Source organism: Rhinolophus hipposideros (genome assembly GCF_964194185.1).
Source record: "Rhinolophus hipposideros genome assembly, chromosome: 17".
Lineage (NCBI taxonomy): Eukaryota > Metazoa > Chordata > Mammalia > Chiroptera > Rhinolophidae > Rhinolophus > Rhinolophus hipposideros.
The window spans coordinates 23,397,581-23,422,506 of NC_138063.1; the positions used below are offsets into that span (position 1 = coordinate 23,397,581).

The window sequence follows — 24,926 nt, forward strand, 5'->3', positions numbered from 1 at the left end:
TCAGAATAATTTCACTTTTTCCAAACAATCGGGAGGGTGTTGTGAGGATGGGGTAAAACTTCCTCTGGGTACAAAGTCTTTCAATCACAGCTTCACGAAGTAGGCACTTGGTGTACGGAGGGCCAAATGGGATTTCACAAACCAAGGCAAACACAAGCCCAGTCAGCTAAGTGTATGCCTGCTTTCCTTGGGGCCGCCTTTCTAGCAGGCAGCCAGCAGAAATGAGGCCAAAAGGCCCAACCTAAAGTCCATACTTTATTTGAATAAAAAAAAAGTCTCTAAATGCTGAGATTTATAACTTCACAGGAAAGGTTTGGGAGGGGAAAAAATAGTTTAAAAGAACATTCTGTGTAGCGTTATGGTGCTGCCAACAGTTTGTGGGTTGGACAGGGCACTGCGTTCCTAAAGATTAGACATAACTGAGGGTTTCTTCTTCTTCTCTTTTAATAGCAAGGGAATACAAATCCTCCCCTCATGTCAGAGTGTCAGTTCTTCAGGCTTTTGGTACAATTTTGTCCATTCAGGAGTAATATTTAACTAAAGGGAAATCAGAAAAACTGCAGCTTTTTTTTTTTTTGAAACCAAAAAATGTAAAGATATCGAGTTTAGCTTTCTAATTGAATTTCTAAACTTTCTATATTTTTTTTTAATAAGAGAAAGAATTTTGGTGGCTATAAGGAGAAAGCACATGTTTTTGTGATTACTAGGATTTTGGTGTTGGTATTTGATGAAAATACCACAGAGCTGTAGTATGAGGAACAGTGAGCCTTCTGAGTGAATCGCCCCACTCCTGACCCCCACCAAAGAGAAATGTCAGCAAGAAATCCAAGCAAGGGAGTTATTTCCCTTTTCACATGGGATAAAACACAGCTTTGGAACTGTAAAAAGAAAGTAAGAGTGAGAAATATTTTGATTTAATACATGTTGGGAGCCACCTCCTCCAAGCCTGCCAGCCTGGATGACACACTGAGGTTTTGGTGGCTGGTTAGCTCACCGGGGCACTCTAAGAGAGCAAGTCATTATAATTCAATCACTCAAGCAGGGATTAGAGGAAAAGCCACCATTGCCTACTTATGAAGAAAGGGTTTGTGAAGCCATCTGGACACGTAACGGCGTCGCAAGGTACTCTGGAACCACTTACATGATCCAGGTAAGTATTATCATGCCATGCTAATCTGCAGAAGGGTACAGAGACCCCCGCTCCATTTCTTTGATTCTGGTCCTTGCGGGGAACATCCAATTGAAACGTGCCACTTGACAGTGAGAGCACTGTGATAAGGACAAGCCTTACCCAGGCCGACCCCCTCCCCAGGCCTCCACGGGGACTTGTAGCTCACGTCAAGCAGACCACACCACACTATCCCTTTTTGTTCTCTCCCAAAATGTATCACATGTTGTTCTTATTTAATTATTTTATTTATTTATTTTTTTCTCTTCTGAATCAACTAGTAGACTGTAAACACTCCACAAAAATAGGAGCTCTTTCTTATTCATGCTTGTCTTCCCAGGAATTTTATACGTACACATGCACGTGCGTGCGCAATACACACACACCCACACACACGCACTATTTTTTTCAAAGAACACTACATATATATTGATGTTGGTCCTCGAGCTGTTCCTCCCTATTCCCCATTTATCTAAATACAAATAATTCAAGGCCCAGGTATGGTACCACCTCTTTCATGAAGCATTCCATATGCTACTTCAGTCTAAAAATGAACTATCCCTCTTTGGAGTTCTCTATCTTCCAGTTTAGCAATTGGTGGTTCAGTAATTGACTTTTTTTTTTAAACTGCATTTTCGAAATCCTCCATGAGGTAGACTTTTCCCTACCAGAACACAAGGAGAAACGTACAAAGAACATAGGTAGTTAGTCATGAAGCAAATGTTAGCATCTTGCCCTCTGAAGGGTATTCTGGGAGAAAGAAAGAGCATAAGCAAGAGTTAGCAGGTATGAAAGCAGGAGGCATCTATATTCAGGAAACAGTAAGAAGTCCCAGGTGCTGGAATACCAGAGGGGAAGGTGGAGAGGAGTGTCCAGGAGTCAGAAAGATGAGGGACAAAAGAAGGTCAGAGACATCTGACTCTCTGCTGCTGGAGGGGGCCACGTAAAAAGCAGGAGGAGAAATGCAGGCAGCCTCAGGAAGCAAGGACCAGCCCCTGGCTAATAGCCAGAGGGGATCTGAGTCCTGACAGTGCAAAGAACGGAATGGGTCAGCAACAGGAAGAAGCTTGGAAGCTGATCCTTCTCCAGAAGCTCCAGTAAGGAAAACAGCCCTGCCCACACCTCGATGTCAGCTCCCGAAAGACCCTGAGCAGAGGACCCCATTGAGCCCCTCAACCTTTGACCTACAGAAACTGAGCCAATACATTTGCATTGTTTCGAGCTGCTGGATTTGTGATAAATTGTTACAGTAGCAATAGAAAGTAAATATACATTTCGTTATTTGTCTTATCGCTGCATTTTTATGGCTGGAGTCAATAGATAAGTTGCCCTACAGCAGGTGCCATTGAATAGTGCTAACAAACTCTCGCTGTGACTGACCAAATGCCACGGGACTGAAAGTGCCACCCCTTTCAGGAGAATGTCCAAGTCCCGCAGATGATGCGTACACGTCATCTGAACTTTCAGTTATCTTTGGGTGCAGCGTGTATTTTTGGTGACTTATCCGCCTTAACTGTATAGCCCTGACACCTTATCTTTGTCATCAAATCCATCTGGGGTCCAGCTGATGCCTGCCCCTCTGTGTGTGTATGTGTGTTCAGAGAAGGATTTACTTCATCTCAGTAAGAGCGTAATTGGGAAGGAAAGCCCGGTTCTTACAGGAGGTTTCTATAGCAATCTGCTGTTTTGTATTTTCTGTGCTTGAATATATTATCCAAAGTGGAAGTGAAAGGCAACGAACATTATTAACGACTATGTGATAAGCAGTGTGTTGTATGCTCTTGTGGATATTTTGCTTTTATTTGGCTCTCATAAAACTCTGCCAGGTGAGTCTGAATAGTCTCATTTTTCAGATGAGGTAAAGAAAGATTAAAGAAGCTAAGTTGCCCAAGGTCGCATGACTAGTAAGTGGGGGATTTAGCATCCAAATCTACACCTGAGAGACTTTAATTCTCGAGCTTTTTCTTGCCTATGAGGCTGCCTTAGAAGCTGCTGAATTTATTTTTAAGCTAGTGCTTCTCAACGCATGTGCCAGGAACCCTGGTGGTCTGTGAGGATCGCCCTGATCAACCGACCCCTCAGTAAGAGCTGCGCTCGGCATCATCTCAACGTCATATAAGCTACACAAATAGGATGGCATGGTCCTGACCCCCATCCCACCCCCACTCAGATTTTATCTGAGTGAGTTAAGAATCCTTACCTAAAAGAAAGGTAAACAAAACAAGGTCATATGTAAGGAAACAGTGAAACGGACGTGAAGCCATTTGAGTTGTATCAGAGAAGCAGGAGATGCCAGAATGGTTAAGGAAGTAAGTAGGCAAGATTTGGGAGCCAGATGGGAAAGATCAGGGTGTTTTATGTGAAGGAGGCCATGTGGTGCCTGGAGGATCAGATGAGAGGCTAATTATGGTATTTTCTGTAGGATAAGAAGGAGATTTAGCAGAACTCACAGCGAGGGAATAAGCTGAAAATGATCAGGAAACAAGGTGAGACTGTGAGGGTAGATAATGGAGGGTCTTTTAATCCAAATAAAGATGGACTTGATGCGATAGGAATTGATATTTCTACATCCAGTATCAATTATTCCTTTACTGTGGCTGCCTTCCTAGGTGTTCCATGAAAAACTAGTCCATTCTTTCCCCCCCCCATTTCAATAATTACTATATTTGTTTAGTTAGAGTTGTAAGGGGAGATGGCTGCGATAGAGTTTTGCTCTGGGTTGATTACAACCAAAAAAAAAAAAAATCACCAAAATGAAAAATGAAATAGAAAAGCATTGCTTTTGACCAAGAAATTCAGCCCATATGAATGAAGTATTTCTGGGGTCTGAGTGACTTCTATATGCATGTGGAGCTGACATGCTATGTTGGGGAACTCACTTGAGGGGGGTCATTACTCAGAGTCCTCGCCAGTTATCAGGAGAAGCTACCCAGAAGTGGATTCTCCTCTCTGAGACAGACCACTGGGACAGATTTTCCTGTATCATAAGTAATATCAACTGGAACTCGAAAACTAATAGAGGAAAAGTTGATGAGAAAAGCCTTTTCAGTTACTTTATTTGGTAACATTTCATTTGCAGTGTCCAGTGAAGACTTAAGAAATTTCCCAGAAGATCTTGTCTTCTCCTTTGCCTGATGCCCTATGAAAATACCAAGCTCAGAGCGTATGTAGATGTGAACTTCTTGGTTGAGGAGGAATAGAATTAAAAAACAAACAGGAGAGGTGTTTTTTGAACTGGGAATTACTGCCTTTATTACAACAAACCTAAAATGAATGACTGGCTCCTTCCATTTAAATGCTCTTGGTAAGAGTGGCAGCAGCACTGACCAATTAGCGCAGACACAATTTGACTTGTTCTGGTGTGTGTGTGTGTACCTGAGAAGTGGGGGTGGTATTTGTAACACAGGCTGGCTGGTTGCATTTTCCACTGCAGGATGGAGCTGTGGATCTTAAGCTTTGGAAAACTTATTGCTCCCGCCCTTGTCAGATTCTGATTTGAGAAGAAACACTCAACACTCACTGACTCTTGGGAAAAAGTTTTGGCAACCATCTTCAGCCGTGACTAATTTGTCCCCTTCCCAGTTGCTGTCCTGGCATTTGAGTTCTTGTGGAGACCTTAAATAGGACAGTCTGGAAATCTGGATGGTTTTTATCCCCGATTGCTGCTACATTTATTTAAAAAATATATTCCCATGTCTGGGCAACGACACAAAATGCAGAAGGAAAGGTTATGGTGAGCAGTTTTGGGAAGGTACGTGACAGAAAATTGAAAAGACCAGGCAAACAAATTGGTGGTGGGACAGAGAGAAACAGGAGGGACAGAGTGGGAGGGGAGCATGGGTTGGATTTTTCTAAACTTCTCCTGGGGAGGTGGGAGTGAGGAAGGCCAAAAGGAAAGGAAGGGGAGCAGTTCCCATCAGCTAGGAATCTGTGTATTTATGTTATCATACTGGTTATTTAGTGGGATTGTAAGGTGATTTTATTTTTTCTTCTACATGTTTTTCTAAATCTTCCAAATTTTCTTCACTGGCATGCATTTGTTTTAAACATTTGATGCATTTGATAAAAAACAATAAATGTGTTCTTAAATAATAATTTGCTTTATGTGAAGAATGGAGAATCCGCTTTTATTGTTGTTTTGGGGGACTCAAAGAGAAAAATAACATCTAGTGTGAAAGATTTTTGTTTGTTTGTTTGTTGTTTTTTTGTACAAAGACATACTGACACAGACATTTTGGACTATGAGACTTCTAGTGAAGGGTGATGAGGTGTCCCTTACATATTTATAGCTGTAACAATGCCAGCACTATGTCCTATACATATTAGGCATTTGATACTTTCATAATTGTGTTTTAGAACAACTAAGTAAAAATATATAAACTAACGTCACAGAGAAGCATATCCTGCAAAAGAAAACCTCTTTGTCCTACTGGTCTTACTTGGAATATAAGACATGAGAAATTGGTTCAGACCACAGTTGTTTTAGCCCACTTCCCAATTCCTGGTGGACGTTCAAAAGAAGATGAAGTCTCCTCTCTAGCAATTTACCAAACTTTTGAGATGGATCCTCAAACCAATAGTTTCTTTAATCACTTGCTCCACTCCATTTTTATTTTTAGCTTGTATCACTCAAGATGCAAGTTTCTGTGTTTACTAGTAGATGTGTAAAATCTCCCAAAATTTTCTTTAAAAAATAACAAAGTCTTAAATACTAGTTGGATTGTTTTGTGATTTAGTGAATGAAATATTCTTGTTCTCCCTTTGTGATTTTCAGGCCATCCATGCTCCCTCTATGCCTTCGGAAATGAAGGCTCCACACAAAGAGTTGGCCTTACAACCAGGCTTGGCTGACCCTGGCTCCAAAGAACTCCCTTTATATAAAAAACTCAATTTGGTAAAGACCAAATTGCCAATTAGCTAGTACCTTATTCTGGGCTCCACTATTTAACCCACTGGCAAGGGTTCTTTAGGGATAATTCAGAAGCTGAGTCACACTACTGACCTTGTCACAGACTTTAGAAATCTAGTAGGAAAAAAGGAGTTGTTGAGAAAAGTCAGAAAACCTGGGATCTGCACTTTTCCTGTGCAAAACTGGTTCGGTCACTTTGGACAAAGACTTGTTAACCCTCCGGGTTTTGATTTCCTTGCCTGTCAAGTGGGAGAGCAACACCTATCTGCAAACCCCAATGGATGTGGAAAATCAAATAACGGTCAGGAAATGTGCTTTGAAAGCACAGCACGCTGTTCAGATGTAAGGGATGATGCAGCCTCCAGGAAACCTGTGTATCTTTGTGTCCTCAGATGGTCCATCAGCAAGGGGAGCCCCGTGTCCTTACCCGAATCCCAGTCCCTTCACTGGAGAGTGCAAAAACCACAGCAGAGGCAGCTCTTGGGGTTTGCAGGCTCTACCTTTAATCCTTCCCTCTTAAAGCCTCCTGCTCATGCAACTTGTTCTGAATCTTTATGTAACTGGGCAAACACCAATACCAACTTGCTTTTACAACATGCAATTTATTACGCTGGAAGTTATTTTATGGGTCTTTTTTCCCTGTAGAATGGGTTTTTGTTTCCAGTAATTAAATATGTAGACTCTCATTATTCTAATTGCTTTGTATGTGTGTATATATCTATCGCTTGTCTCCTGATAGCTTTACAAGCTCTTTGAGGACAGGCATGTTTTCTGGGACGTCATCCTTTCACCCAGCACCTAGTACCAGGCTCAATGCCCTGAATGCCCAGGCCCCGTAGGCACCAGTGGGTCCTCCCTTCCTCCGGGGTGCACTGTCACATGCCCTGCCTCGCGGCTATGCCTCTTAGAAAGCCATCCCCACTCAACTGCTACCTTCCGTCTAGCCAGGTGCTTTCTGGTCCCCCCACATCTGCCCACCTGTGCGTCTTCATCCATCTCCTGCCACACTCATTCACTACGCATCTACTCTCCAAGGTTCAGTTCCAGGATTTTGCCTTTTGAACTATTATCTTTTCTGATCTTGGATCCCTCTGGTTATGTTAACTTAGTCTTTTGTTTCGTGTAGTATAAGGAACTTGAGGTCAGGAGCCCTTCCTCAACTCTGCCTTTTCTTCTAGTCTCTCTAGTGGTTCCCAGCACTGGATTATATGTTAAGTACCTAAGGAGCTCCCAGTCATTTTTGACAACGTGAGCTCTTCATGAACTGGCATATACATTTTATTCCACAAAACAGTAAAGACCTCTGGAAGACCAATAGTTGGCTTTTAGTCTATATTACTTTGCAGCTAGTAAACATTCAATAAAAGACCCATTTACCAGAACTTGTGATAACCTGGGCTGTTCCTCCAAACACTCACAGTAGTTCAGCCAACACCTATGGTACCACAGAGAGGAATTTCTAAAAGTCTTTACATAGTCATTACCAGGATCCAAAACTAAATGCCTATATGTCTGTGGGACAGGAAAGGAGAAGCTGGCCTGGAATCTCTCCCCTCTTTTTAAATACTGGAACCTTTACCTTTTCTAGACGTGACCTTCATGTGGAGGCAGAATTCTGGCATTGTTCTTATGCGCTCAGAATTGGGGGATCTTAGACTTAAGACCTGCTGAGAATGAGTATGTCACTTCCTATCAAGGGCTGACTACGGAAACAAAGTGTCTTTAGAAACTGGAACACTGCTAGAACCACAAGGAAGTTTTGCTTTCTGCACCTACAGCCCCCTTTTCTCATTATCCACTTAGTCATTAACTCTTTGCCATCTGGATTTCACATACAGCTCACCAGGACTTAATAATATGAGGCACTAAATACATCTTTAACTTTTCTGTTCTCTTCAGTTACCAAGGTGTTTATCCATATTCTCATCTTCCATGAACTCTCTGCACCTTCTGGCCTGACTGTACACCCCATTCTTCTTAAATTCATTTTTCCTTGACTCCTTGGTTCTCCTCTAACATTTCTGTCATTCCTTCTCTGTATCATCCCTGATCCCCTTTCTGCCTCTCTCTTTAAGGCGAGCCACAGGGTCCTTTGATAAATCTCTAGCTAAGCTCTGTACAGAGTTGCCAACTGCTACCTTAACAATGTATCTCCTCACACACCAACCAGATTCTCTCTTTGATTTCTATCATTCTGTTCACGTGCCACCATTTTCCCAGTTGCCAAACATACTGGAATCATCGTCTTTGCCTTTGTTAGAGAGAGAAAGAGATGAATCACGAATGACTCCTTACTATTGTTTTTTTGCTGGAGAACCTGTGTAGATAATGATGACTTCATGATGCTTCTAATCTAGGGGGTGGGGTGGGGGACGAAGCATAGGGTAGTGGGTACAATTCAAATAAGAAATGGATAATTACAATATCATATGAATAATGCAAAGATGGGGTAAGTTTGCACAACCCAGGCTAGGGGAAAGGAGTGGTCAGGGAAAACTGGTAAAATATAATTTGGTTATTTCATGACTTTTGCCAGTTTCAAAAACGGCTTCCCACTGCCCACTTAATTGAGCACAAGCCTGAATGTGGGGGGAAACCCTGTAAATCATAAGCACAACATTCTTTTCTAATATTATCTGTTATGAGTCCTCAACTGCAGATCCTAACCTCAATAGAACTAAACACTATTTTCCAAACACTTCTTGGGTATTTCCACCTAAATACATTTATCTACATGGCTTCCTTTCTATGTTGTGTTTGACCTCACCCCCTGCCAGTACCAACGTCATCACCTCTGCCCTCCAAAAGCTGCTTCCATCCTTCAAGACCCATCTTGAATGGTAACTACTATAAAGAAGCACTTCCTGGCCCCACCTCTCCACTCCCACTGAAAACATGGAGGTGGCTTCACCTTCATTTGGATAGCCCCAGCACTTTGTCTATGGTTATTTTGGTGGGTGTTATAGTCTGCCTTATAATATCAGTTACATCTCATTTCCTCCCCTAGATTATAGAGGAAAGCTTCTGGATTGTAACTTTTTGAGGGCAAAAGCATTGAGTTACTCATCTTGAATTCCACCCCCAGGACTGCACCAAGCCCTGCATACACTAGACATTACATAAATTCTTTTAAAATTTTCTCTTGTCCTTTTTACTTCCTCTTGCATTCAGCCAATTTACATTACGTGCTATAGGGGCACAAGCCTAGGCAATAATCCTAACAAGTATTCAGCCCCATCACTTGTTCATTTGTAGAGTGAAGAGATGGTTTTCTGGAGGGTCCTTCCAAACACTATCCTTATCTCTGCCCAGTGACAGGCAGCCTTTGGAAAGCATGCTTTCTTGATTTCTCTAGCCAAGAAAGGCTCCATGTTGTATCAAAGCCAAGTCTGTTGAAATTGTGACTTCTCTGCACCCACACCTGAATCTGCATAATTCTCCAAAGCCACAGAGGTATAAATAAAAACTTCCAACAGGACAGGAGAAAGTTTGCCAACTGTGGGAAGATAAATGGCCTGGGGACTTCATGCTCCAAAAGCAGAATGGCTGGATTTCTTATTTCAATGTAGCAAAAGAGATGCTATGAGTCTAAGTTGTTTTTTTTTCTTTTTTCTTCCATTGCTAGAATGTTATGGGTCACAACATTTAATGTGATTAATTCCTGGTTTCCAAAAGGAAACCTTTGGAGGAATCTTGGGAGGCTCGATAAAATAAGTATGTGCAATTGTTAAGACAGGAAAGGTAAAAAAAAATGACTTCCATCAGAGCCCACAAAGATCGTTTCCAGTCCCAAACATAGATCCCCAGAGATAGCCTGGAAACCAAATTATTGTCAAAGAGATGCTTACCTTTTACAATAGCTCACAGCAAAAGAAAACATATAGCTTAACATCTCTCCCATGACTCACCTTTCTGGTTTCTTTTTTCTTTTACTGTGTCTCTCTCTTTTCTTTTCCCTTTCCCAGATGCTAAGCGCCCCAGTCTTCCCCGTCCGAGCTCTTCTATCAATTAGATATGTATCACTGAACAGTGAACGAATCACTTGTCCTTCTTAAGCCTCAGTGTGCTCATCAGCAGAATAAGGTGTTTATACCACACAATTAAGATTCTTTTACTTCTGAGTGTAAATATAAACGCAAGATTGTTCTATTTGCTCCCCTACTGTGGGTCATATCAGTGCTCTGATCTGTTCGTTTCTAAGATGATGACTGGTTTCAACCCACACAAGGAGCAAGCTAATTTGTTGGTGGGAGTCAGGTATGAGGAGTTTCACCTTTTCCAAAGGTGAGATCAAATGGCTAAGTGAAGTGTCTGGAGCCAAAGATAAATGGGGTGAGTCACACGGATTAATGCATGGACCAGAGGGATGTGCTTTGAAACTTCATTGAACAGGTAATTAATTGGCCAACCTGGCGAATAACTTGGGCATCTTCTCCCTTACGGCCTAATCTGGGTATGTGTGTGTTCGTATGTGTATGTATTCATATTCAAATTCCTTTATATAAATTAGAGACTTTAAGAATCTTAGATTATCCAGTCTGGCTAGAACCTTTATTGTCATAGTCTCACTTGGGAACACTGAGAGTCAAAAAAGATGAGGTCTTCCAGCTGGTTAGTGTACGAGACAAGACTGGGCAGGTACTCTCAATCCCGATAAACCACACAGCAGCTATTGGCTAATTAATCTTCCATTTCCTCCCACAGGATGACCCAGAATTCCATTTGGATTAAGGTTAAACAGTCTACACTTCATCAGCTTTCCATTTTTCACCCTTTCTTTTTTCCTGGTTTTAACTTTTTCCTCCCATGAGTCCTCTTATTCCTTCTATTCTATTTTTAGAAAACTTTCCTTACACATGTTTCTTTTGTACAGTTTTCATGGCATTTCATCCATGTGGTTAATTCCCTCATCTGGATGACTGCTTGGAGGAGGTTTCTATATTATTTTTGGCTTGGGCATCCATTTCCTGCCTGTGAGTGACAGCCGTGATTGCCTCCCCAAATGCCCCACGGTACTGATAAGTGGAGCTGGCAAAGGGCAAGAGAAAAGCCACACAGACAAGTGGAGTCAGCCAGGCTCAAGGGAATCCAGCTACCTTTACGGCAGGATTCTGCTATCTGAGAGGTGAGCTAAGAATTAGTTCTCAGCATCCATTCATCATGAAGAAAGTACTTGACATTTGGGGACTCTGGATGGCTACCTTGAGGAATAACGGCATTGAACTAAGATGGAAATTTCCTCTTCTCACTGCTTTTCTAACATCTGTTGGGAGCCTGGACAGCAGTGGTCAAGATGTCTGAAGTTCCTGGCATGATCTGAGGTCAAAGCATGCAAAGGTTGTTTCCAAGTGGTCTGAATGGGAAAAACATCACTCACGCTAGAGACCTCTTCACTGCCTTATGAGAACTTGGCTTTGAGAGCACTTTCTGACTATGTATTGTCAACCTTGGACAGGTTTGCTCTTCTGGGAATCTGCTGCCTGTCAGCGTGTGATGCCTGGTAGGAGAGAGGCGCAAATGAGGGCTGATAAGGCTTCTTCCAACTCTGAGAGTCTGTGGATTGCATCTTCCCATTATCTGTCCATTATTCGGTCCCTGGCACGCATTTTTATAAATGCAGATTTAGCAGATGGTATGCATTTAGAAAATAGGTCAAAAGAGGTACTGCCTTCCAAAATCAAAAAAGTTGAAGGAGTAAAATACAGAAACCAAGTAAGGAGTCTGTGTGACTTCTAAGCTCTAGGTGTGTTGTAAGGGGGCTAACGAGGCAAAGCATCTATGGTGGGGCAGGGGGATGGAGAAAGAATGATCTTCCAAGCAGGAAAGAAAAAATGGAGAGTGCGACTGCTGCTACGGCTAACTGGGGTCTCGATTTCCTGTCTCCATCATGGTAATGACTTACATGGTAATGACTATGGGGCCTTACATTAGCTCTAATCTCAGGGAGCACTCAAAGTCCTCTTGTGATTCAGCTCCTAACTCTTGTCCTCAATAGGCTAAAAGGATGTCATCTTTATTTCTGCCATATGTATTTTAGAGAAGACTAGCTCACGTGAAGTAGGACATTAGATGCTACAGAAATGAATCCAGAATGGAGAAGAAAATGTTGAGGGAGAGAAGTGGTGGGAAGTGCTGATTTCCAGTCATGACCCTCAGTATCATCTCGCCAAACAGACACCTCGATCCAGATAAAGTCTCTGAAAGATCTGACTGCCTCCAGTAACCTCAGCCTCATCCCACCTGTTGCCTCTCACTTTCAATGGGACTTGGCACTCTCTGGAGTGTATTACATTAAGGTGAACGCTCTTCAGGAAATCTTGACAAACTCTGACATTGGGCTCCAAGTGCTACTAAAGACATTTTCTCCTAATGCTTTAGGGGTCCAGAGAGGGTATTTGGGATATAGACAAGGGGGGGTTAAGGTTGAAAGGGAGAGGAAAGATAGGGAATCTGGTGTGTTCCAATAAGATATTCAACAAGGTATGCAGGGACAACAGGCATAACTCATATAGACAGAAGTGACCAATAATTACGATTCATTAAAATGTTGAGGAAAAAATAAAATCATATAAAACAGATAGGCACAAAGCAGTGGCCCAAATAACTCAAAAAACTGGATTTCAGTGAGCAATAATGCATCACCATAATTTTCTAGGTAAACAATGCCAAAACAACAACAACAATGATAATCGTCATTAATAATAATAATAATAGTAATAATAATAATAAAGAACATTCTCTGTCCATGGTGAGTTTCGGTCCTATGAATCAATTTCATCGTGCTAAAAGAAAAAGCAATAGTATCACTCATGCGAAAGTTTAATCTAGGAACTCCTGTCCAGGTAAGCTTAACTTGGGCTTTGCACACACACAAAATTACCAAGCACCTTCAACAAAGTCTGATGATGAGAAATGGGAAACCCAGATGAGCACATCCACTGTGGGCAGACACAAAGTGTGGGTCATTTATCATCTTGAGCAAATGCAGGGGACATGACTGCTAATTGGTCTCTTTATTAACCAAGGAGAACATCTACTACTACAGCAACTCACAAGCTAGTGGCAATTTGGGGGAATCTTTAAGTGCCTTCTAATTCATAATTATATTTCTTCCTGAATTCTGCCAGCCTAGAAAATGTCTCTAATTTCTCATGAATAGTCTCCCCTCACCTCCTCTAATTATAGACTCCCTGGGAAGGGAAAGGACAAGCACGAGGTACACATCATAAACAGAGGTGAAACACTACACCCAAACTTTAAGTGGGCATGATTTGTCCTTTAAAGACCAGTCTTTGGCAGGGGGGTTTGTACTATTTGGGGGCAGGTGGAACATGAGAAATCCTTTGAGCTTCTGCAACTCCTAGGGAAGGAGTTTCTATTCTTTTCCTAGTAAATTACTGCTCTGTTCTACGGGAGTCTTATCATCCATGTGATGGGAAGAAGTATGAGGACTCCACGGCAAGGAAAGTTTGTATGGGTGGGCAGGTTGGCAAGGAAATTCTGCCAGCAACTGAAAAGGAATGAGCTCTTTCTGTAAGAGCCAACACTTCAGTGTAGAGATTAGTGGGCAAATTCCATTCCCAGTGGACATGCCAAGTGACACAGCGGTAAGGTCCCCTTGGGGGCAGGAGGCTTGCAACACTTTTCAGCCAGGCTTCCTCCCTTTGTGCAGGGAAATGACAGTCAGGTGTTCACTTTGGGGGCCTGCCTAGGGCAGCTTATCAAATGCCCATAAACAAAGAGAGGACAATATGGCCCGGAGCTGTGGCTCCCTTAGCAGGTAGACTTCAGGATTCATGGGTCATCATCTTTCCATGCCTCAGCTATACAATTCTCAATCTAGGATGTCTGACTGCTCGAGAAAACATCTCAGATGAACTAGATATTCATTCACGTCCAGCTTTGACATTCTTGGGATTTTGATGGTATTCCCAGTGAGTTTGGAGGCTTTATCCAAATAGCAAACTGTACCTGTATCTGATCAGAGGAGGACGTGACGAGAGCACTGTCAATAAAAGCATAAAAGTGGTGGGTATGGTTGTAGTCTAGATAGCTCCTGGGGCTGCCTCTGGGCCCACAGTTCACAGGCAATGCTCCAAGAAAAAGACAGTAAATACCAAGAGAACAATGTACAAAACGTGCAATGTACAAAACATGCAAGGACGTTCATGTGCCTCCTTCCTATCTGCAAACTAGTGAACGCAATGTGCGAAACATGGCAGACTTCTAGAGTGCTAACAAACCACAGCAGTTAAGCAACAAGATCATTCAAGTCTGAGCAAAACCATGGTCTTACCTGGAGATATGGAGGGGTCGTAAGGATTTCTCTCCTTGCGGTTCATCTTGAAGGCTTGGATGTCCTTTTCCCTGTACGTCCCAAAGCCTTCGTAGCTCCTCCTTTTACTCCCACTCACGTCAGTGTCCCACTTATCGTTTGAAGAGTTCATTTCACTGAACACATCCAGGCTCTCTGGTCTTGTGCTGCCACCATCCCCGCCACTGCCAGAATACCTTTTTGTGCATGAATCTGCAGGCTCGCTGCTCAAGTCACCTTTGTCCTTGGCCTGCGTCCAATGCTGGGCATCAGAAAGTGACAGTGTAGACAGGGTGTCCATCTCAAAGCTGTTCTTAGAAGCTTTGTGGCTGGCTTCACTGTGCTGGTGCTTTTGCTTCTCCTTATGCTTGTTCTTCTCACTCAACAACGGGAGCTCTTTGTCTGCGCTACTTAGCCGCTCACTCAGGATGTGGCTGGAGAAGCCTGTGGCTTTGCCTGCAAAGAGACCACTCAGGTTGTCGTGGGTCCCCAGAATCCGGTCTTCCTTGTGCTTATGCTTGTGTTTGTGTTTCCTCTTGTGGAGCCGACCGCTGGACAGACTGGCACTGCCCACCTTGGGAGGATTCAGGGATGGCTGCATGTCACCGAGGCCCATGCCCACAGGTCCCTGCAGGTGTACTCCATGCTTTGCTTTATGCTTTGCTGTACTGGACATCTTCATGTGGGAGCTTGTGTGGAACTGAGGTGGGGGCACCGTTGGCCTCATGAACGGGGAAGCGGCTCCGAGCGTGTGCGACAGGTACAAGGGAGCTGGGTACTGACTGTAATAACCAAGGTTCATCATAGGCATTGATGTGTAAGGCATTCCATAGGGTGCATAGTAACTTCCACTGGGGATAGGGTAGCTGAACCCTTGTAAAAAAGGCACCTTTGTCATGGTGTCATTGGTTTTTGCAGGCCTACCACGCTTCTTCTTTGACTTCAAGTCTGAAGTCCTACGAAGATAGAGCAACGGGTCATACTGGATATATGGCACCGGGTAATAGTGATCAAAATTAATCCGAAAAATGCTGGGATACGGGTTCTCGTGGTAAAAGGTGTAACTGCGGTGGGTGATCCTGAACAGCTGGAACTTGGTGACGAGCTCCTCCAGGTCTGCCAGGAACTGGAGATCATCACGCTTTTGCAGGCTCTTCCGTTTCCTCTTGTGCTTTGGCTTCTTGAGGCTTTCGTGGGCCAAGAAGTTGTCCACGATGAGATGCTTCTGCCGGTGGCCATGCCGGTTCTTTGTGCTGGTGTCAGACGGAATGGCCTCCGGGTTGTCCAGGGAGCAGAAATCGAAAGAGTACCTCCGTCGGGATTCTGAACTCTTTTCTGCTTGGTCAGACGTGCTGTTGTTGTCCGTCCCAATGCCACTGTCGCTCGGGATCGTCTCCTCACTGTGCGACTCACTCACAGGGGACAGGGTTATTTCCTTGAGTGAGCCAATCTCGCAGAGGTGTGAAGGTGAGTTGGCCATCAGCCTGGGTGGAGACAGCTTCCAGGTTCCACTATGGATTCCCTTTTGGGTTTTGGTTGGAAGAGCACTGATGGGCTGGAGATTTGGCATAGTTTTCAACTCTGAAAAATTGGTTTCGGTGCTGGCGGGGCTCAGGTTGCCATTTGACCCACCTAACTGTGTTGATAGTGGGTGCATAGCTGCTGGTGAAGACGCCACAAGTGACTGAAAGTTGGAAGGCACGGCTGGAACATCCGGCTGGCTAGAAACAGGCCTTGGGTGCTTGATGGCTGTTTTGGGTTCTTCGGATGGGGGTGGCAGCTCTGCTCTAGGCTTCCTGCCCCTCTTCTTGCCAATGTAGATGGTTCCCCTCTTGCTGACATTAATCTGCTTGCCCAGTTTGCTCTCAATTGAGGCTGCCCCCGGGCTGGTCTCAGGGGGTGCTTTAGCCTTCAGAGCAATGCTGCTGGAGCAGGACAAGATCTGGTTCAAGATATTTTTCCTCTTGAGTGTTTTCATCTTATTGATTGTTTTGATGGTCTTCTTATCCAACACGCCAAGCTTTCCAACTTTTTTGTGAAATTTCATCTCGCTCATGGGTTTGTCCTCCCCTGGCACTAGTTGGGCCAACTTAGCTAAACTGCGTCGCCTCTTCCTTTTCTTGTTGCCAGGAAACTCCCGGCTGATGGGACTGACTGGGCTGGTGGAAGTCCCCTCGTGAATCGTCTCAACCGTGAGCAGAGGCTGCTTCTTTGGTCGTCCCCGCTTCTTTTTGACTGGTGTGATCACAGTAAGACTGTCTGTGTTGGTGTACAGAGGGCTGGATGGGGTGATGGGATAAGCAGATGGCGGTTCCACCATCAGTTTATCAGAGGAGGCCATGACTGCCTCCCGAAGCATACTGGTGGGTTTTGGTTTGCTGCATGTCCACCTCCGTTTTGCAGCAAATTTTGGATGTTGGATTTCTGGCACCTTTCTTGATGGAGAATGATCTGTGCATGTTGGAGGTGTCATGACTATGGGTGGCTTCCGCTGCTTAGACACACCTCCTGAGACAATTTTCTCAGCATTGCCACTGGTTTCAAGGCCAAGTGAGGGGGACTCGTTCTCTATCATTTTACCCAGCTTAGGGACACGGGGATCTTTCTTATTTCCCTCAGTGCTGGAAAGTATCCTATTAACTACTTCACTGCTCATCGTGATTCCAGAAGCCAGAGCTTTTTCCGGCATGATCTTTTCTACTACGGCTTTGATAGACTGTCTCTTTTTCCTTTTATGGCTGGTTGGATCTAGACAGGGTGCCTTGATAGGGATAGTAATCCGGACATGACTGGAGTCATTTTCAAGATTACTGACGGAACTCACATTCTGTCTGGCTGGTGATGCCTCTTGGGCGTGATCTGCTGAGTAGCCTTCTCTTTTCCCTTCTGTGTTGTCAAATGCTTTCTGGGCACTCTTGACCCAGTCCAAGTCTGGGTTTGGTATGGTTTGACTTAGTACATCTTTTTTACTGGACTTTTTCTTGCTGCTGACAGTAGGTGGCTCCGGGGGCTCCTTTGCACTGCCTCCATCTTGATCCACCAAAGGCTGGAGCCCACCGCACTCGGCAGAGCTGCTGGGTGGGGCTGGTGAGCTGTGGCTGCTTGGGGAGGGGACCACATTTCCCAAGAGCATATCTTTGCTACTGTTGGACAATTGACTCCATGTGTTCCCTGCACTGCCTTTCTTACCCTGGGCCTTTGCAAAGGAAGCCACGGGCTCAAGAGCTGGGATCTTGCTGGTGCTTGTAGTTTCTCGGCCAGATTCTGGACTGATGAAGCAATTCTGAGTGGCAGGTCCGCTGTCAGAGTTGGTGGACCAGTCCATGTGGTTCTGGCTGCTGCTTTTTTGCTGGTGCTTTGGTTTTAAGGTGTCACCGGTGAAGTCCTGTGGGAGGCCTGGGTCATAAAGGAGAGCTGAGTGTTTCTGGGGCCGCTCGTAAGCCTAAGTGTGGGCAGAGTGGAGAAGGAGAAAAAGAGAGAGAGAGAGAAAAAAAAAGAGAAAGAGAGAGAGAGAAAGAGAGAGAGAGAGAGAGAGAGAGAGACAAAGATGAGCATACGGGAACTATTTAAAATTTAATGTCAAAAGGCTTAATGATTGAAAAGTTGGAAACCGCCACCTTTAATTCCAGGATGCTTTACGGAGGGTTTCTCAACTGCAGTAGTAAAAATGATGCACTGATTTTGAACATTCATAGGGATGCTTTAATCACTGTCTTCCCCCCTCCTTCCTCCAAATCACATGAACTTCAACCTATCTCGGTTAAATGCGATCTCAGAGTAAGAATTGTTTAGAGAGGGCCCTAAAGGTGACTTAGTTCAATGCCTGTATTTTGCAAATGAAGAAGCCAAAACTTGAATAGGTAATAGTGTCCTGCCAAGGTGGCAGAGTCCAGGAGAGAATCGGAACTTCCTGACTCCCTGCGTTCGTTTGCCCAACTCCAGCCACTCTTATTTCTGTCCACGCTTCTCCTCAGACACACATCTTTTCCTTGCTTCCTCCTATGGCACTTTCTGTTTGCACTTGATCCTGGATTCCAACGTCTCTGTACTCAACCAAGTAGCTCCTTAGGAACCACTGCAACAAGGAAAGGCAGCACAAGTTTAGGAATTCAGGGGGAAGCAGGAAGACTGCATCGGGAAAAGTGGGCCAGTCAAAGGCCTGGAGAGGAAATGGAAGAAGGAAAGAAATATGGAAGAGGCTTCAAATATTTGCTGACTCTCAGAACTGTGCTGCCATTGGGAGTGGGCCCTCTGAGGCGTCCTTAAACCCACATGAGGCACTGGCTGCTCTCTTGAGAATACTCTTGGATATTCTCCAAAGGAACCTTGAGTCTCATGGATGAATGTACAGGAAAAAAATCATTATCATTCAAGATCACTCCTCTGAACTTGTCAGCGGTGTTTTCCCTACATTGATTCTCTATGAATGTCTTCAGATTCTGGCACCTTCCTTAGGAAAGGCAGAAACTGTGCTACAGGCCAAGCATAAGCAGCGTCTATAAAATCACAAAGGGAATGGAGAGTGAATACATCATTTTGAGATATTAACACTATTTTTAATACAGAGATGCTTGCACTGTTCCAGGTCAATTTTAAGCCATGCTACCAGTTACAAAGCATTCCTCACAGCTTATTATAAGTCCTGTGTTACACACAGAGTCGTCAACTTAAAGCATGCATTGCCCTAAGATTTGAAAAAGAATGGAAAATATTAGTAAACTGAAGAAATCTTTGGATACTATCCCCACTGAGAAGTATATGATGATTGGCTTAGTTCATTTAGGAAGTGTTAACCTGTAATATGTATCTGTCTGTCTGTCTGTCTGTATCTCTCTCTCTCTCTCTCTCTCTCTCTCTCTCTCTCTCTCTCTATTTGCCATTGATGCTATAGGACTGACGTTTTATTAGGAAACACTTCTTATGGTCCCTGTTAGGAGTCAAAGCACAGATGACAGGAAGCATTACAGGTAAAATTCAGTGTGGTAAAGCAACCAGAGTTTCTTTCATACCAGTTGCTGGAATCCTTAGGCTTATTTTCTGCGTCCCTGATTTTATGAAATCCTGGTTGTATTTCCAATACTGGACTATGTGTTTTAAGTGTCATGATAGCGTCTCCCCAAGCTATGCCGATAAGTGTCCAGGAGAAAATTAAGAAGAAAAAAATTAACTTTTTCTTCATCATGCAGTAAAGAGTAAACACCCCACTGCATCACCAACCTCTAGATAACTAATCCTGCAACTTGACTTTGTTTACTGGGTATTATTGCTGCGGACACAGGCTGCTTTCCCATTTTGTTTTTGGGGGGAAAAAAAGAAAGAAATCTTATGCACAGCATAAAATGTGAAATGCCACTTCCTTATCTAGTATGAATCAGGTCTTTGTTAATCTGTCATTTGTGCTTTGGATTGTAGTGGGTACTATGTGTCTACTCACAGGGTGACAGGTCTACAAGAGGGCTTGAAGACAAAGTCTCCCATCTCCTTAGGGTGACAATATAGTTGATTACTGTTACTAGAATATTTTTGAGAGTCAGTGGTGGCGCTTATTAAAAATTATAGTGGAACAAAAGGTGTAAGTTATTGTTTTGGACCTGGTAAAACAGGACCTATAGTCACCCTCTTTCCTCTACCCCCTGCCACCAACCCTCCTCCGTTTTTCTAGATCCTGAAAGTGAAGTTCACAGGTGGGCTTCATGGTGAAGGTGGAATCTTGGTCACCGATTCCCACCAGTTTTTCTCTGTTGCTCCATCTTCTTATTCTTGGCACCTAGGAGAGTCCTTTATTAACTCTTTCTTTATGTTCTAATTTCAGCTGAATCTAGGAGCCCCCTTCCCTTATAGAAATACTCCTATTATAAGATTTTATAATGAAACCATGCATCTCATCTTTGTTGTACTTATCATAGTTTTAATTTTACATTCGATTTGTGGACTAACTGAATTAATGCCTGTCTCCCTTTCTATCCTATACACACACCATCACAGAGGTACCAACCATAGTGCCCAGCAAATAGTAGGCATTCGAAAAACATTTATTGAATAAATAAAGGAACATACATTTTACTATGGGTATTTCATTTTGTCGACAGTGAGATTAATGACCTGTATATTGCAACATATTGTCTGCAAACATAACCACCCCCTCCATCCTAATTTCTTATGCCATTCCTTCTGCAAGTGCAATTGTCTCCCACAAACACATCTGTCACAATCCTTATACTGCTACGTACCATTTACTTGTATACTTTTCTGTCTCTCTCTCCTAGACTGTAAGTACTTTGAGGTCAAAGACTCTGTCATTTATCTTCTTATTCCCAGTACCTACTGAAAAGCAAACCACCTAGAAAGTTCCCAAGAAAGGTTTGTTGAATGAATAAACAAAATCACGTTTGAGGTGCCTATTACCATGACAAAATATATGGCTACACACAAAAGACAATAAACCGACAATCAGCTGTTTGATAATGGCTCATAATCAAATTGGAGCACTCGAATGCATTAGGTGTTGAACAAAAAAAATCTTTCCCAAAGACTTAAAGACCAAAGGCACTTGCAAAGTAACTCCCCTTCAGGGTAATTTTTACTGTTAGTCTTCCCCCATCTCCGGTTAATTGTTTCAGTTTCTAATTAGCTCTGTCTTTGAGAAAGCCACGTGACTGTCAGGAGGGTGGATTTTACTCTGGCAGTTGAAAGGTGGGGCCTGCTCACTTACACCCAGGCCAGACCAGCTGAAAGTAATGCTGTTAAGCGTGCCTGGTTCCCAGGGCTTCCATCTGGACACTGCCTGATCCCATTGTTCCTACTACATCAGCTGCAATTTGCCCTGCTGGGAGAGGGAGGCAATCAAAGGGCAGGGTGGACAAAAGGGAAGCACGACACAGAATCAGGAGTAATGGAGGGAAATGGTGCTTTAAACGCTGCACTCTGATGGGCTGAAGTGAAGGGGCAGAGAGAACCAAAAGGGGTGCTTTCGAAAGGATCTGGCAGAACAGGCTTTCTTCCAGCAGTGGCTGATGGCTATATCCCGATGCATTTCAAGAAATCCCATTTCTTCATCTGTCAGGCATGACATATTATATACACAGTGATGAGGCTGTCAGTTCCAATATGTCCTTCACTGAGAATTGAGCACTTACTCCATGGAGACATAGATGGACATGGAAAAACAGGGCCCTAGCTCAAAGCCGAGGCAGGTGAGAGAAGCACAGACTCTCCCCGCCATTCACCCTTCTCCAGTGGTTTGCTGACAGAATTCCCTATGGGGACTTTGAGGGTCTTTAGGAACTCACACAGCACCTGTTTCCATTTCCCCTTCAGATTATGAATTTTTCGGGGGATAAGACCTGAATACTTTAAGGTTTTTATACCACCCTCAGCCCTCAGCAGGGTTAACAAATAAGGGAAGAGCTGATGATATGCTACACTGGGCTAGTTATTTTTGTGGAAAACTTTTAATGTCTCCTGGCTACTCCCCCACCTCCATGATTGTCTGTGGGACTCATAGTCATTTTGAAGGTGTGGCTTACTTTTATAAGAACAGTGCTTTCCATGCACATTGAGCCCAGGCCAAATGTTTGGCAGTAAAACACCGTTTTGAAAACACCGGACAGATTTCTCTAAGGGATGTGTTTATGGAAGCAAGTCTTTGAGTAATGTGAAGAATTCTTATGTAGAGTACATAACTATTACCTCCCTACAACCGATGTATAAATCATATACATTTAAATTTTGTAAAGGTCAGATTTCTGTTTAAAAAGCAGTTCATTTTCACCTTTTTTAAAAAGAGAGCAATAGATCACTGCATAAAAAAACTAAAAGATCCACAAAAACGGGAAGAAAACGAGTCACCAGCCATATCTCAGACTTACCTAAAAAACAAGGTTTGTCGCAATGAGAGGAGGAGATGGTGACTTGGGTCTGAGAAAAATATAACTCCTCAAAATTCAACCATGAGTTTGCCAGAGATAAACTACTCTTTTGGGTTAGCTGTGTTCATGCTACTTTCTGCTGACATCAATAATTTAAGTTTACTATTAGTGAGATTTTGCTTTACATGAGCAGGAAAATATGTCTGAGTATGAAGAAAGGAAGGAGCTTCATCTCTTAATTTGGCACTTGGTGCTTTTCAAGATGTGGTCCTGGATCTCTGTGCCAGACCCCCGAAGGTACTGGTTATTAATACAGATTCCTGGGCCCCATCGCAGATCCACTAATTTGCAATCTTCCAGAGTGGAAACAAGGAATATGCATTTTTAACATACTCCCCAGATAATTCTGATGTACAATCAAATTTTAAAACCACTGATCTAATGTTTTAACACCATAATTCCTCTGGGGTGGGGCTCTTCAGTGGTTGCTATGACATCCGCAGTACTTTTTGGTGGTAAATATGCGGAGCAAACCACTATAGGCCTGTTAGGATACGCAATTTGGCACCATTGAGCATTCCTGCTTTGCTCTCTGAACTCATGGCCCCCTGTTTAGGTATTCCAAGTACACTGCCAGGTAAGATGGACAAGGATATGGATGGATGAGAATACTGTCCTCCCAGAAAGGACTAGGCATACAGGTGTGCATGACCTCCACCCTGGGATTTCTCTTTCCCTAGCTCATCCAGGGCAATCCCCAGAGCTCTGGGAAATCCGGGCATTCCATCCCTGAGGCTTGAAATAAGCGCTCAAGCCTGAGCAAGAGCTGAGTGTGGGAGACAAGGAAGGCAACCACAAAGTGTCTGATTAAAGGTTCCCAACCTTGGCTCTACATTAGAATCATCCAGGAAGCTTCATGAAAACACCATACCTGGGATCTGACCCAGACCAATTAAATCAACATTATAGAGGTGGGGCCTGAAGAGTAAGACATTTTTCAAAGCTCTCAGTTATCCCAGTGAGCACACAGAGTTGAGAACCACTGGATTACATCAAAGACAGGGGTCTGGATAAGGGACTAAAGAAGCTCTGATATTATCAGGAGATGTTCCAGCTCAGTGGTTTTCAAATGTGTTCCACAGAGACCTAGGATTTTGTAAAGACATTTCTGAACTGTAGCCAGAAGATTGGGCATGAGAGAAGCTCCAGACCATTCTCTTAACCCGTAAGTGAACAGAGCAGCCTTCAAAAGATTTCATTTCACAGAAAGGAGGTGGGAGAGAAGGTTCTGTCATTAAAAAAAAAATATAGTTTGAAAATTACCATTTAGGCTTATGAAAAAGAGGAATGAATAGGCACATGCCAGCTTCCATTGAGTGTGCCCCCAAAACCTCTCAACCCAGTTCATTCCTGCATTTGTTAATGGGTAGGGATACAGGAATGTCACTAAGTACTGTCTTTGAACAATAGCTTTATGATTCTTGGATTCCACAGAATTGCATGAATGTTTGTGTCCTTTCAAAATCCCTGTGCGGAAACCCTACACCCCAATGTGATGGTATTAGGAAGTGGGGCCTTTGGGAGCACCATGTGATTAGGTCATGAGGTTTGAACCTTCATGAATAGGATTAGTGCTCATAGAATAAAGGAGACCCCAGAGAGCTCTCTTGTCCTTCACCATGTGAAGACACAGAGAAGATGGCCATCTATGAACCAGGAATCAGTCAGGTCCTCAACCAGACAGTAAATCTGCTGACATATGGATCTTCTCAGCCTCCGGAACTGTGAGAAATACATTTCTGTTTTTCAAAGTCACTCAGTCTACGGTATTCTCTTATAGCAGTCCAAACAGACTGGGACACAGAAAACGTACCCAGCTCCTAAATGGACAGGAAGTTTCCAACCACATATATACAGTGAATGTGTCCTCATTTCCTGTCACATGAATTGCCCTGGGAAGTCACCTCAATGTAGTTCCCACAGGAAACATTCCTTATTTGCGATTTGGTGGCTGTGAATGATACTGAAAGAAAAAAAAAATCCTTTGACTGGGGGTGATGGCTCACACAGAGACAGAGGCCACTGTAATGGGCTTCCTTGGGCACACGGTAACGCTGCATCATAAAAATGACCATTGACTTGGCTGCAGCCATAATGAAATTAATAGGCATACTCTTAACTTTTCTATGGAAATACATGTAAAACTGAATAAAATATATGAAGCAACTGTTTTCAGGCATTGGACAGCAGACAATATGAACTATGAATACTAGCGAGAAGGGAAATTCATGAGGCTCCACAGTATCTCTACTTTTCTGCCTGGGAGAACTTTCTAAAGCTGGGAACCAAGATAGTTAACCTGGGAACTGAGTAGCACCAAGAGAGCTATGATCTCATTGGATGGAAGAGTCAGAGATCAGGTTTGGGGCTCCTGAGGGGAATTTGGGAGACAGGGTACCTGAGAAGAAGGAGCTATTAATAAATAGAAAAGGAACCCTAGAAACCTTAGTAGGGATCCCCTAAGTCTTTGGCCAAATTTTAATTTGCACTTGAGGGTAAGACTCCATGAAGTCTAACAGAGATTTGCTATGAGGGGGTGGTAAGCTGAGTATAGAGTCCCGAGGCCATATAATATTGGGCAATGTTGGATTTCTGACTGGACAGAGT

At 43.4% G+C, this 24,926-nt stretch overlaps 1 protein-coding gene across 3 annotated transcripts in view; it reads right to left on the bottom strand.

Moving 5' to 3' along the window:
- SETBP1 (SET binding protein 1) overlaps positions 1–24,926 on the bottom strand; it is a 352,849-nt gene that overhangs the window by 78,252 nt on the left and 249,671 nt on the right. For all 3 annotated transcript variants that reach the window (XM_081078692.1, XM_081078693.1, XM_081078694.1), the window contains exon 4: positions 14,374–17,833. In XM_081078692.1, the coding sequence (XP_080934818.1) occupies positions 14,374–17,833 (3,460 nt within the window). The remainder of the gene's footprint in view (positions 1–14,373; positions 17,834–24,926) is intronic.